Genomic DNA, 15,175 nt, shown 5'->3' on the forward strand with positions numbered 1-15,175 from the left:
CATTTACATACAAATAAGGATACATACAAAACATACTTCCTGAAGGAGAGGTCAGTCTAACTGTTTTTTTTTTCAGGTTTGCTAGACAAATAGGATCACTTTGTGACAGTAAGCAAAAACCTCTCACTCCCTCCTTCATTGAAAAGAATGGGGAGTGAAATTTAATTGCTCAAACTTGGAGAGTACTTCTTATATATATATATATATATATATCAAAAGACCTTTAAGACCTGATAGGTTTGTAAAGCCTCCTATTACATGGTCATTCATGGTTCATGGTATTCATGGTTACAGATAAATCAACTGCTCTCTTTCAGTCAGCTTTTTCCGACATAACTCCACTCTAAGGGGTCTTACAAATCCACACATAAGCCATCTTTGACTTGTATCACACCGGTCTTAGTGACCTGCTCCACTCACTCGTAACACCACTTCATTCAAGGCCACCACTTAAAGGCAAAACTATGGTAGCAAAGTGGAAGATGCCTAGCTGGCTGTTGTGCAAATATCACCCCAACAACCCACTTGAGCAGAACAGATTAAATTGCCATCCATCCGCTGTAAGCCACCACAGTCATTCCCAACATATAAAGAGTCAGACACTGTGTAGGCCGGGTCGCACCTCTCGCTGGTTTTAACAACAAACAACAGTCCATTAACACAAGGACTGAGTTCTCTGTATAAATGTTACCGAACACAAAGCCTTTTCTGCTCGTGAGATATGACAGGTGCAGAGAAAAAGTAGAGATCACTGAAACAGTAGTAATCTAGAGGTACTTAAAATGCAAAGGATACATAACCCATGAATGAGTGTATGTGATTCACTCACATTTTTAGCTAGTGTATGAGGGAACATGAATAACACCAGATGGAGAGCAGCTTTAGCTCAGATTCCTTTAATGGTTCAAAAGGAGCTTCCCTGGTCTCCAGCACCAGTGATAGAACCCAGGATAAAACTACAACATTAATGGAAAGGCTCAAACAGTTTTCAGTCAATGCCCTTTTCATGAAATGGCATGCTAAGGTGTGTGCCCTCACTACAGAGTCATCAAAGTGTATGTGAGAAACTAAAATAGCTTCAAGATAAACTTTCAAGGTTGAATAAGCCTTGCCCTGGCGCAGCATCTCACAGAAATGTAAAAATGGTTGCAGTGTAACATTGACACTAAATATCAGATCAGTGACTCTCTGGCACTCCAGACTTACCTTCCTGATCATTGATGATTTGCATTGTCAAGCTACATGTCCCAGGGAAAAAGTCAGCATATGTTCTTTGACTTTGGAAGTGATGCTGTGTTACTACTGTAGTGTAGGTAGTACACTAGTTAGCCAGGAATGCTAAAACTTGCAGTTAGCAAACACTAGACAACACAAACACACTGTTTACAATTTTACTGTTGTATTTTTGTCTTTTGAATTAGTAAAAATAGGTTTATCTGTTGAAACTGATGTTTCAGTGACTGATCGGACAGTGAGAAGGGCATTGCATGAAGTCAATAATGGCAGCACATTCTTTGGTCAGATGAAACCAAAATAAATTTGTTTGGATCAGATGGGGTCCAGCATGTTTGGTGTGGACATGGCCAAGATTTCCACAGTGACTGCATAGTTCCAACCATTAAACATGGAGGTGAGAATGTGCTGAGTGCTCGAGTGCAAAAGCTGTAGGGGTTATGACATTTATAGATGGCACTATGAATGCAAGTTGGTGTACCTAAGCACTAAATGTAAAGATGTTTGGCAGGAGAGAAATGTTCCAACATGACAGTGATCTCAAACACACTGCAGATATCACACAAGAGTTTGTAAAGAAGATAAAAGTGAAAACTATGATCTGGCCAAGTATGTCCCCTGACTTGAATCCAACAGAACACCTTTGGAGTATTTCAAAGGTAGAGCAGCAAAACCCCTCCAGCAAAGAGCAGCTGAAAAGAATCATCTGTGAAGACTGGCAGAACATCTCTCCACAGATTAGTGTTAGACAGGTATCATCCTGGCCCAGGAGGATCCCGTCTACAATACAGAATATTAGTATTAAAGATTAAAGAATGGAATCTCACTAATGAAGGGTGCACTGACTTTCGTTGCAGTTGGACCTTCTATCATAGTTCAATTAGTCATTTCTGTTTTTCAAATGAATTGGCTTGATTCTTACTGGGTATTGGTGAAAAACAAATACAATTTTATTGAACAAGCAGGATTTGTCATTGACATTTTAGTGATATCAAGGAGGCGTGAAACCAATTTTGTTGTATACTGTACATGTATCTATCAGGAGGACATACATTTGAATTTGAAAGCTCCATATGTGAATTATTGTCACTTAGTAATTATGCAGACCAATCTGTGACAAGGAAGTAAAGGGCTTATGTGCTGTGAAGTGAGCAAATATGATTTGTTTTGTCAGAGATGGCTCCCTGATTGTTCTGTTGACTGGCTTGCTCGTCACCTAGAAACTTAATCAAATTTCCAGGCTCATCTCTCTCTTCATTACCCTCCTCTCTCAATTCAAGTGGAAAACATTCCCACTGCTTCACAGAGACACAGAGAGCATCTCTGCTTTTGTTGATTAGACTGAAGCATTCATTCTGTCACTGTGTATGCAAATAAAGTTAAGCCCGTGCTTTGACTGATAAATTATATGGCTAGTGTTAGACAGTGCTAATATAATGGAGGCCCCTCCCTGACCAAAATGAATGAATATGTCATCACTGGTTTTAGTCAGGGAGAAGTAAGCATCAAAAGGGCTTTGGTAGCCAGCTGGTTGCAGTCACCTCAACAAATACATTTTGTGGTTATCATGATAATCCCTGTACTGCAACCATTGGTCCAAAGTCCAATTCACGTTGTGGCTTGAAACCATAGAAACCCTTCCAGTGCCGCATGGGAGTGTTTTATACAACAAATAAATCTGCAGATGAATTTTAGTGTCACATGATGGTTTAAATGGTGTTTTTTTTAAATTGCATTAAGTGCATTATTTGAGATCAACTTACTAAAAAAGAATGGGTCTGCATTCAAGTTCTGGTACAGGGCACATGAATACAGTCATACAACACTGGCCACAAAGAGAATGCAGCTAGTTACTCTAGCAGTTTGCTACAGTTTGTGGCAGTAAAAAAACTCAAACCCAGTTGTGTTTCTTTGACTTATCAGTAACCAGCCTGCCACCGAGCACCACCCTGTCACATACTGCTGCATCCCAGAGCCTAGTGATGTCACCAGGAGGCGTGGCCAGCGATGGCAGCGTTACACTAACTCTTGCTGATGCGCAGGGAATGCTGGATGGTGTGACTCTAAACCTCAATACACAGGTAAATGGAATGATTGTGAAGTGATTCTGAAATTCAGATTGGCTTAGAATGAGTTACTGAAAACATTAGAAATTCAGTGATGTGCATGAATACCAAACTCAGCATCATGTAGTTTGTCAGCTGCCTTACCAGAGTTTCTTTTCATCCTTAGGGTCAGACATTTCCTGCAGTGCTGAATGACTCTGGTCTGCCGGGGCAGCCAGCTGGCTCAGGCCAGCAGGTCATACTGGTCAGCCACCATTCCCAGTCTGCAAACGGAGCACCTGACAGTGGATATAATGTGAGTGTGTTTGTCCTTTGTGCTAATATCTGGGGGAGGAGGTGCTAAACAAAGGAAATACTTAAGATAGCAACATGATAATCCGCTGTGATGGATTACTTGTCTTGAGGAAATAAGTGTCCACCAGTTGACTTTTATACGGATCTGAATAGATAGGAGTAGCTGTCTGGAGGATGTAAAGGCACATTAACTAATCAAGAACTTTGGATTTCTGTGCAAACTTGCACCATGAGTCGTCAAACTTTTTGACCTTAAGACATTTTGCCTATTTTATCTGTTATGTATTGGAAACTTCAAACAATCTGTGTCTTTGTCTGTGATTCAGATTTCGGACGATGGGCATAAGGGTGGGAAGGACGCCCAGACGGAAGGTGATAATCGGAACCAGTGCTACTACTGCAATCAGGTGTGCCCGAATGCCAACACACTGCGACGTCACTGCAGGCAAGCTCACGGCAAGGACCGCTGCCACGTCTGTACTCTCTGTAACAAGGCTTTCAAGAGAGCCACACACCTGAAGGTAAGAAGTCCTGTAGACTCAGATGATAAACAGCTGTAAATTTAAGCTACTGATGGCTTACATTTGATATCCATTCAGCTACTGCTTCCTTTTTATAAATAAATTGGCCAGTTATTTAAAGAAGAATTTAGCATTGTATATGAAGGAATACAACTGATGAATCAAAGTCTACAGGTTTTGTGGAAACAATAAATCAACTCTCACAACACAAATCTTATTTTTAGTCATTAGTGCCTCCACCTCAGGCTGGAAAATGATAGATTCAAAGAGTCAGTGAGGAAGGGTACACCATTAACAAAGTACCGTCTCTCTGTATGAAACAAAAAATAAGGGTAATTCATCAAGTGGATTTCAGATAGACTCTCATAAACTGTCACTCTCGACAACAAAACAAAACACTTAAACCGAAAAGTGTTTTACAGCCAATTTAGGGAGAGGAGCATGTGTGCTTCTCTTCTCTCACGATCTTCCTCATGTGGTTGAGACACTCGAGCACATAAATGCAGAGGCTCTCAGATCAGGAGGAAAGAGGAGAATGAGGATATGGCTTTCTACACGAGCTCTTTCCCCACCACATGTCACGTTTCGTAGAAAGAGGCCACCGTGCCACAGGCTTTTACTTCAGTCAATGTGCCTCGACATGCTGAGCAGTAATTGTCTCTCATAAAAGTAATGACACTGAGATTAGGTGGGTGCCACGGTGAGAGTGACCAAGCTCTATCCTCTCTAGGTCCCCAGGCTGCTCATTAGTCTGCAACAAGAACTCAGATGTTGATTTTAAGTTTTTAAAAAGGCCCAGTGGTGAGAGAGATAAATTGGTAGCATTATTATTTTTCATTTTGTCGGCCTGTGGATAATAATTTTGCCATTTAATCATAGCCCGACAACCAAAACCATGGCTTCATCATTTGGGAACACGGGAAAAAAAAATTTAACGATGAAGTTTTAGAATTAATTGCAGGCGTTACTTCTCGACAGGCGGTGCTGCGTAGGTTAAAGAACATTAGTAGACTCTCAAAGGGAAGGGCTGAGTATTTTACATCAAATGATCCTGACAGCCAGATAAATTAAGGGGATGTGGCGTATCGGCCCACTGTAATGAATCGCATCATCTCCAGCCTGGATTCATTTGTGCAATTACTTGGTCACTTAAAATTACATTCAGTGTTTTTGCTCATAGACATTAAGAGCATATGTTACCTGTAAGGTTTGAAACTTTCAAGGTGTATATGAATTTTATTAAAGGAGTAGTTCAACATTTTGGAAATGGAAGGGCTGAGTAGGAAAACCTTGACTTATATTATATTGTGACCATGGTGAGTAAAGCAGGGTACAAACAACAGAAAGTGTTTTTCATTTTTCATTCCATGTTTGAAGGTTGTTCTTTTTTTAATCAAAGTTCTAATGTTTCTCCTGAACTTACCCAAGGCACTTTTAATAAACACTGTCTCCACAGTGACCCCAAACACCCTCTAAACTTTATCTCCTTATAAACTTGATGCAGTTACAGCATAGGCATTTTTGGCTTCTTCCATATCAACAATCTAATTGCACTACTGTTTCCATTCTCTTTGCTGCGGACTCATGCTTTATGCTGTTCAGTATTTTGCTTGAATGTGGCTTAGTGCTACAGGTTCAGTATGACCATTGGTATTCTGCGTACAGTTAACTGCTCATTCAGTCCTTTGTGAATTTCATACTCCTGAACCAATATTCTAATCATTTTTTATCAGTATTTACAAAATCAATTTTTCATTTAAAAGGCCCTGCTTATTCACTTTGAGGGTTTAAAGTACCAGACTGAGTAGTTTGCTAGCCAGAGTCCCATTTTGAGAAGGAGCCATTCATTTAAAAGATTAAAACATCTTTCAATTTTTTTTACATTTAAAAAGTTCGAGCCAATGCCAGTAGACTGTTTTTTAATAACTGAATTTAATAACTCATATACAGTAGTTGAGATTTCAAGATTCCCTATTTTTCCGAGACCATGTTTGTGATGTGTGTTTTAAGATTTTATGGCAGCACTGAAGCCAGGTTAGTATATCATTCAATATCAGCTGTTGGATGTTGATATTTGTACTACTTTCAGAAATCTAGTATTGGCCAAGCAGAGCCTGGTAGGGTAGCAACAAAATTATTTTCATTATTGATTAATGTGTTGATTGTGTTCTTAACGTTTTCCCCATAAAAACATTTTTTTTTGAGTCCGAAACACAAAGATATTAGTTTTCATAGTATAGTAGAATAGTATAGTATCATACGTGGCTAAGATGAGCATCATATTCTTACATTTGAGTAAAACATGTATAAACATAGTTGAAAATGAATCTTCTGCTTATTGAATAATCAGTTTATGAAGAAATCATTTCAGTTAGTGTAAAGCAGTTTTACCGGATGATGACTTATGATATAAAATGTGTAAAGTAACCACTCAGAGTACCTGTCTGATTAGGTACAACAGGTAAATTACTGGCTTAGTTTCTCATTAAAACATTATTTCCTGTCATCTGTGAAATATTTCAGTGCAATAAAATATTCAAGTCAGTCATCAAAAACCACTAATAAATATTAACTCAGATTATATGTCAGATTCAAAAGGACCAAGCACAAAAAATGAAAGACTTAAATAAGCATTTTCTCAGTGACCCACTTCTATACACACACATTTTTCATGTCATCTTTGTTTTTCATTTTTCAACTTACCACATCAGCAACTGAGCCCATCATTAACAACCTTAGGCACGAAAAAGAAAGAAAACACAACAGAAAAAAAGACGAAGTGTCAAATCAGAGTCTCTTTAGGAATTGTTAGGATGCTCAGACAAAATCGCTCTGATTTGTGGTTCCAACAGTGTCAGTCCCTCCAAGGGCAAAATGACAGACATCTCTAGTTCAAGCCATATGGTAGTAGAGGGACTTTGTGTGCCAGACTGTAACGATGAAATTTATTTTTTGGAACTGTCTACAGGAACATGAACGGGTGCATCAGCCAGGCCCGTCGCCCAGCTCCCAGAAACCCAGAGTCTTCAACTGCTCCTCCTGCGTGAAAGCCTTCGCCAAACGCAGCCAGCTGGAGAGACACAACCGAACACACACAGGTAAGAGGATTATGGAAGAAAGTTTGCACTGTAGATGTCATAACACAAATCTCAGTGTCAACTAAATATAGTAAAATTCTACAATGAAATCAAAATGAAATCCAATAAGACTTACTATGAAAAATAACATAAATGAATTAATCATTCAGTCAATAAATAATTTCATAATATTGAGGTTCATTCACAGAGGTTCAGTTTTAATGATTTCTTTAGCTTATTTCACAATTTACTTGTTAAATGCTATGTCTTTAAATACATTTTGTACAAGTGAAACCATGGGAACTTGTAGGTCAGATCTGTAGGGGGCATATGTTTTATTATCAGTTTATGTTACCAGTGTAACAGTATATGTACTGTATATTGTATGTTAGAAATTCCATAGTGTATTACTACAATAACATGCTCGTGATAGAGAATGTAGAACTGACAGGTTCAGAGTTTTGATTCGCTTCCATGTTGTTAAATTCCTCAGTTTACTCAGAGAAATGTCTTCGTATGCCTTCCACCACAAAGTAATTATTAACTAGTAATGTGTTCAAATCAATAAACAGTCCTGATGCAGTCCTGAATAAAATGGTGAAAAAAGAACTGGATGTAAAAGCGGGATTCTTCCTTGGATGTGATATTTAGCAGCTGTCAAGCTTTCCCTTTCACGCTCACTAATTCATACACTGATACAGGCACAGCCACTGAGCGGCTAAATGCCTTGAATATCTCATCTCTCTGTGAAATCCTAGGCACCCAGACATGATTATCAGCCCACAATGTACAGAAAAAAACAATTCTGTTCGCATATTACCATTTGAATAGATTCATTTGAATACTGTTAAGAAAGATTCTGATTGAACCTTTTTTATTCTGGTTCATTTCAAAACCTTGTGGTGTATATATTTTCTGTCTTTTGTCTCTGAGCAACATTGGAAAAAAGTTAGGCTGACTTAAAAGTTTTAGGTCAGCCTAATGTTTATAACCGCTTTTTCACTCACGTCTAGATCTACAGCTTAAAGAATGTGCATGGAATGACAGGGCTTCACAAGGAATACTGACTCAAGTTGTGTAGCCAAAGAACCTTTTTTTGAAGTGCAAAGACTAGCGATTTAGGTGGCATATCCTTGGATTATAAGATAGAGCAGTACTCTGCTGTGTCCCAGCTTTGATTTTTATGTCAGAGCATATCTCTGCTTATGGGAATATATAACAAGGTACTCATCCTATCACACCGACATCCAGCAGCTACAGTTTAAACTGTCACTGCTGCTCTGTTTGTCTCAACAGGACAAAGACAAGTAAATACTGACACTGCAATTTTAATATTTCTTCATAATAAAACCAGAACAAACATTGGCTAACATTGAATACTGCTGATAAAACATGCATCTAAAGGTTTAGAGGAAATATGGGTACATTAATGGTATACCATTACAATTATAGAACAAACACTACATACAACACGACTTTCTGAGAAAAAGAGTGCTAGTGCTAGTTCACACATAAAAGACTATACATCAAATATGTGCCTATTGTTTAGACCGACACCAAAATGGATGCGAAAAAGAGACGTGTCAGGTCCCGGAGAACTTACCACCTCTGCTAAACAACGTCTCAGGGGAAAATAAGGTCTGCAGCAACAACAACAGTGGAGAGCTTTCAAATAGAGCCAGAATGATTAGTAAATTAATCATTACTCAGTCAAAAGAATATTCATCTGCAGTAAATCATTTTAGAAGAAAAAATGCCAAAAATCAATTGGCAACAGTTTTAAAAATGTTAATATTTTTTCTCTTCTATGTAAATATGTTGGATTTTTTTTTTTGACTGTCAGTCAGTCAGAACAAGATCTTTTAAGAATTCACATCTGAGAAGTTATGATAGACATTCCTTTCCTTTTTTGTTTTGAATTTTGATAGAACAAACAGTAACAGGAAATAATCAATAGTTACAGCCCTAGCTTAGACAGAAATTATTAGAGCTTGATGTTGTTGCTGCCTTTTTTTTCCTCATTAAAATCAATTGCAGGATATATAATATAGGTATGTGTGAACTTGTGGGATTATGTGGGATGCCATTGACGTGCTTGTATTTGCTTAATGAATTAAATAAAAGCATGATATTGTATATTCATTATGGCTAAAGAAATTTTAATTTAATTTTTTTTTCATGTAGATTTGCTTTTAATTCCCTCTCTGTCACATTAAATACTGTCAAATAATTTCAACCATGACGGCATTTTTTTGTACTAATTATAGCAAAGGACAATACCATGTATCACAATTACTCTGACGATGGTTTGATAATGTGGAAAAATACTAGATGCAGTCACAGGAAGACTAAACTGCGGGTTTGTGTTTTTGTGCAGGCGAGCGTCCCTTCAAGTGCAGCCAGTGTGACAAGGCCTTCAACCAGAAGAGTGCTCTGCAAGTCCACATGGTCAAACACACTGGAAAGAAGCCCTTCAAGTGTGAGGTGTGCAGCATCAGGTTCACGCAGAAGAGCAACATGAAACACCACATGAAGAGATCCCATGGCTATGGTGAGCAGCTGACTGGCATCGCACCAGTGCACACACACGCACACAAACAAACGAACACTTGGACGTACCGGCAGCTGTTTGTGCAGCTGGGAGCCAAAAGACAGTAATCATCTCTCTATTGTCTCTGTCAACTTGGTTAACTTTCACTCAGAAACAGTATTTTCAAGAGCACCAGGGTAGATAAGCATTTTATAATGAGGTCCTCTTTTCCAACTGGTGATGCCTGTGAATGTGTGTGTCTTATGGCCGTCACACAGTACACATCATTTCATATGTCCTATATAATAGACACTGCAGTTGTAAAGCACAGCACATAAAAAGGCGTCCCTGAGCACTTCAGAGTGCTGAGAGGCAGTGCTGGCCTTCTCTCTTGCAAAACATCTTTCACTCTCAAGTTCTGCATCTGTAGCTCTTCACTCGATGATCCTTGTCATTATCTGTTCGGAACAAGACTTACAATGCCAACACTCATACGCCCCCACAGTCACAGATAATGCGTATGCACAAACACGCCTCCACCTCACAGGCTCAGTGATACTGTAGAGCAGGAAAACTGTGATGACAGGTCCATCGTCTTTGTTCCCTCCATGCTCTTGGCACAGCTTCCTCTTTGATATCAGCAGACGCACGTCCTGAATGTTAAATCCTTGATTCGTCCAGACGGCCTTGGTCAGGGTTTAGGCTGTGGCTCCCCTTTGGTTAACCACCCCACCTCGGAGCCTGGCAGGCACATATTGAAGATGACCTGAGGAGGAGAACAGTCCTGACAGATCTGTTCTACTTGTTCAACTACAAAAAAAAAACAACTTCACACAAGCTTCCACTCAAGTCCTCACACTGGCTGGGTGTAGATTATTCAAAAAGTCATGTCTGAAATACTGGCTTCTGTAGTGTCGGTGGGAATAAGGCCCAGACATAACAAGGTTAAAGCTCCACTTTTCACTTTTTCAAGGTTTTCTGTCATCGTGCAAATTCCTGCAAGAACTGTAGAGAGTAATACATACGCTTCCAGGTCAGGCAATGTTCCAGAAAGATGTGAAATGCTGGTTGAACCTCTGGAAAAGTTATTCAGTGTTAAATATGATTTTGATGTGGTTACAAGGTTGCACACACACCATCCCAGCTGTATCAACACATTTTCGATCGGAACCTTTTTTTTGATTTGAGATCAGACATATGGAGAGTCTGACAGACCTCACAGCAAAAGCTTCCTGATGTTACAGCATACAGTGGGACTGAACAGCTTGTCTTTGTCATGGAAGTCTGATGATGGTGCCATGCAAAGATTTTCATCGCCATCTTTTTAGTAGAAAGGCAGTTTGAAGCCACAGTGGGAGCAAGAAAGCTAGAAATTAGAAGACATTTTATTCCTTTACGGTTTTTTACCCACAGTAACAGCATGGCTCTGGGAATGTAAACCATTTCAAAAATGTACTTTACTGGATGGCCATTAAAATTTTGTGCAGACATTCATGGTCCCCAGAGGATGAATCCTACTGACTTTGATGATCCTCAGACTTTTGGATGGATTTCCATGACATTTGCTACAGATATCCATGTTCCCCAGGAGATGCATCCTAATGACTCTCCTCACTTTTCATCTAGTGCCAACATAAGGTTCATATTTTGGGTTTTCCCTGAAATATGTCAATATTTTCTCTGGGTTTCTCATTACAAAAGTTGAATTTTAAAAATAGAACTGCCAGTAATTCATCATGAAACCACATTTATTCTTATTCCAGTGTTATTCGTTAAATTCTGTGGAAATATTCTTAGAGGAACAAGAATTCCTCTTAAAACCACTGAGTTGGAAAAAACACACAAGGCCATTCTTACAGAATCACTTGGTCCTCTGCTTTTAAGATATCCTCTTACCGGTTTTACGTTTGAGTGGTGATTGTATGGAGTTTCTTTCATATCTTTACTCAAGAGCATGGTCTTTTAGTCTGAGAGCATTATTTCTTTATTTCACATTCAATTTGTAATGCTTTCCTTAAAGCTTGTCCGTAAAAGAGGTAAAGTGAGCGTACCCGCAAGGAGGCAGTGACGATTTCATTGGTCAACGTCATAGCTGGGATTCTATTGTTTGGGGAATTTTTGACGGGGTCATTTCAGTTAATGTCACAAGAATTTGCAAGTGAGGGCAGAAATCTGAGTGTGTGAGTGCACAGAAGTACACTGAGCATGAGGAGAAGGACTCAAACTGAAGCATGGGACATTTGTACAAGCAACATATCTGAGTACAGACAGTTTTGAGCAGGAGTAGAGGAAATTTCTACTCGAGCAGAGACCATTTGAGAGATGGGTGAAAGTTTGAAGTTAAAGCATTATAAAGTCTGAGCGTGAAATAAAGAAATAATGCTCTCGAACTGAAAGACCATGCTCTCAAATAACGATAGGAATGAAACTCCGTATTATTGGAGTGTATAACTATTACAGTAATGCTGACCGGCGTGCAATGGCAAGAAAAGAATGTTCATAAGGGTAAACTATTTTTGTTTGAGTTAATCTGTGATATTTGTCTCCATTTGTGTGACTGTTTGTGTTGTTCAAAGAGAAAGACTCTCTCCAGTCACTTTGTTTGTTTGAGAAACACCGAAGGATTCAAAGCACACACTCATGTACTTGCAACTTAATGAATATGTGTTTGAAGTGTTTCAGATACAGAGAGTAAAAATAGAGGGAGATAATTAAATGACTCTCACTGTAAAACTCAATTCAGTGTGTGGCCTGCAGCAGTAGAAAAAGCATGTCTGAACCTCTCAGCCTGCACCAGAGTGACTTATTGTTGTTTTGTGCTCAAGTTATTTTAAGCCGAATGTACTCTGACATATGGTTCATGCCATATTCACAACTCACAATAAGCAAATTCCACATCTGTCAGGTCTTATTATGTAGTTTGTGTAACTGACATGGTGGTTTCAGAAGAAAGAGAAAACAGGGACAATGTGAGATATTAAACAAATGTTGGAAGAGTGAGGAGGAGAAGATTGCTTTTTGACGGATAGGCTCATTTGCATGACAGCCACTGGCAAATTGAATACAGAATCAGAGCTGCTGGTGCTGCTCTGTAAATGCGTGTTAATGGGCTTTTCTTCTCGTTTACAAAGCGCTGTTATTATCCATCACGGGGGAGTATTTCACTGCACGAGAGTCACGCAAAGCCATCCTCATTCTTCCTTTTTCCCCTCTTTCTCCATCCAGGTCAGATCCAGGAAGTGTCCCTGGGTCAAGAAGAGGCAGCATCTCAGGTCGAGGTCACTCCTGAACTTGACCTGGAGGTTGTTCCTGAATCATCCGGAGACTGGCAAAATGTCTTCCCCTGACCCCAAAACCACACAAGTCCCAAGAGTCAAAACGCACTGTACAGTGCACTGAGCACCGAGCACTGAGTTTTCCTCCTCTCAAAAGGATTATTTGGTTAGAAAAAGATTTAAGACATTTTAGATTTGCTCCACTGTATATTGAGGGCTTTTACCCTGGTAGCAGTTCCCTGCTGTTTGTCCCAATTAGCAGTGAAGTAAGGGGAGTCTGGTTCCCTCCGATTGGCTTAATGACTTTTATCTGTTTTGCTACTGTCTGATTGTCATCAGTATGATAACCTCTGGAGGTTTGGCTCAATAATCGCACGCATCCCAGAGAATTCTCCAGTCAGGTCTCTGCAAGTCTCTCTAATCCTGACCCTGTTTGAAAGGGAGGAAAACGAACTCTGCGGAAAAAGCTCCCCGAAGACGAGTGTCTTGTTTCTTCATTATTGGTCTGCATACAGGGACGTACACAGAGCTGCAAACAACTCTACTGCTGTCATCGCTTCAAAAGCAGCTGTGTAACAGCACATAACATAGAAATGGTTTTCCACTGGTTTACGAGAAATCTGTCTTTTTTTATTCTTTTTTTTCCACTTATTTATACTGTACATATTTTGTCTTGAGGTGAAATGTCATTTGCAGTTTGTTACATATATGTTTTAGTTAGAAAGCATCGCCAAACATGTTTGTAAAGATGGCCAGTGAGCTGTAAGGACACTGCTCTGGATTCAGTGCTGTTGGAGCTTTTTGACTGAACATTTCAGCTTTGTGTTTCTTGTTGTCATCGTATCATTTAGAGTCGCAGCACAGACTTTGTCTTTACTGCAGTTTGTTTTGTAAATAGTGTAGTTAGATTGCATATATTTTCTGATGAACCGCCACAACATGGGTTGGTTGGAAATATGTAATTTGGGCATAATGTTGCATTTGTTATGAAGCAAAGCCAATGTACAGATAATAAGCTGTTTTTTCCCTCTTTTTTTGCAGTTGTATTTTGTATTGTCCATAATAAATTAAGATGATTAAAGTAATTTTTCTACTAATTGAAACTCTCATTTCTTTTTATTGTTAAGTGATGAAATTATTACAAATGAAATGTTCAGTTTCTCCTCTGTTTGTGGAAAAGTTAGATGAGGCGAAAGGTCTGTGTGTTGAAGATACCCTGTGGAGTTATTTGACTACTACTAGCAGTATAAAAAATATTCTGTTTTGTGTGTACCACAGGTTCACTGATGGATACAGCTAGCCTGGCCCTGCGCATAACTCCCCATAAAGTCACATTCTATCATTTTTAGGCCTCGTTCAGACCAACGTCAGCCCTCCATCTGTCAGTCTGCCAATGGAGCTGAGCTGCCAGGTCTCCAGCAAAAAAAAAAAAAAAAAAAAAAAAAAAAAGCCAAGTCTGGCACTCAACATCTTCCAGGGAGGTGTTTTGCTGCCCAATCAAGTACATGAAATCACACACTCCTGTTACATTACTTAGTAATTCAAGTGCAATATTTCTATTTACCTCCTTTCATCATAACTTGTAATAAAATAATTATTGGTGTGATATCTTTCAAGAGTTGTAAAACCCTATCTTATAGTGATAAAATCTTGAAACTCATAGGTCAGGTACTCAAACAAATTTCTTGTCTTATCAAAACCTTAAACAACACAGCCTGCTTTATTTTAACAAGGCTGTTTTCAGTCTAAATGCTTGAAAAACACTTCAGTTTTTGTACAGATCAAACAAAATGTAATGTGTTAATTGGTGAGCTTTAGAGTTGGTGGTAGGAGGAGGTAGGTAACTTTAGACAGTGTCTGGCTAGCTAAATTACGAGTTGGAAGGTTAATGGCAGTGAAGTTGACGTCATGCAAATGTGGCGTAGTTGGTTTACAGCTTAACATTAGCTTTTTACCTCTGGTGATCGTATTTAGGCTTCAAAAATTGTATTGCATACAGTATCACAAACTTTTGTTGGTCACGGATCTTATTTAATCTTATATTAATCAATGCAAATATTGTTGTGTGGGAAAACATGACCTGCTTATTTAAAAATAGTTATGATTATGAAACATTAGTTAGGAATCATTTTCATTGTGTTGTCTTGTAGATATATGAATTGAAAATAAGAACTGTCAT

General features: G+C 38.9%; 1 protein-coding gene across 1 annotated transcript in view; it reads left to right on the top strand.

Moving 5' to 3' along the window:
- The window catches only part of LOC108887861 (zinc finger protein 236), a 56,881-nt gene extending 42,788 nt beyond the window's left edge, over nt 1-14,093 (top strand). The window contains exons 27-32 of the mRNA XM_018683507.2: nt 3,157-3,314; nt 3,466-3,594; nt 3,920-4,114; nt 7,083-7,212; nt 9,569-9,742; nt 12,947-14,093. Coding sequence (XP_018539023.1) covers nt 3,157-3,314; nt 3,466-3,594; nt 3,920-4,114; nt 7,083-7,212; nt 9,569-9,742; nt 12,947-13,068 — 908 coding nt within the window. The 3' untranslated portion in view covers nt 13,069-14,093. The remainder of the gene's footprint in view (nt 1-3,156; nt 3,315-3,465; nt 3,595-3,919; nt 4,115-7,082; nt 7,213-9,568; nt 9,743-12,946) is intronic.
- The last annotated feature ends 1,082 nt before the right edge of the window (nt 14,094-15,175 follow it).

This window comes from Lates calcarifer, linkage group LG15 (genome assembly GCF_001640805.2).
Source record: "Lates calcarifer isolate ASB-BC8 linkage group LG15, TLL_Latcal_v3, whole genome shotgun sequence".
NCBI lineage: Eukaryota > Metazoa > Chordata > Actinopteri > Centropomidae > Lates > Lates calcarifer.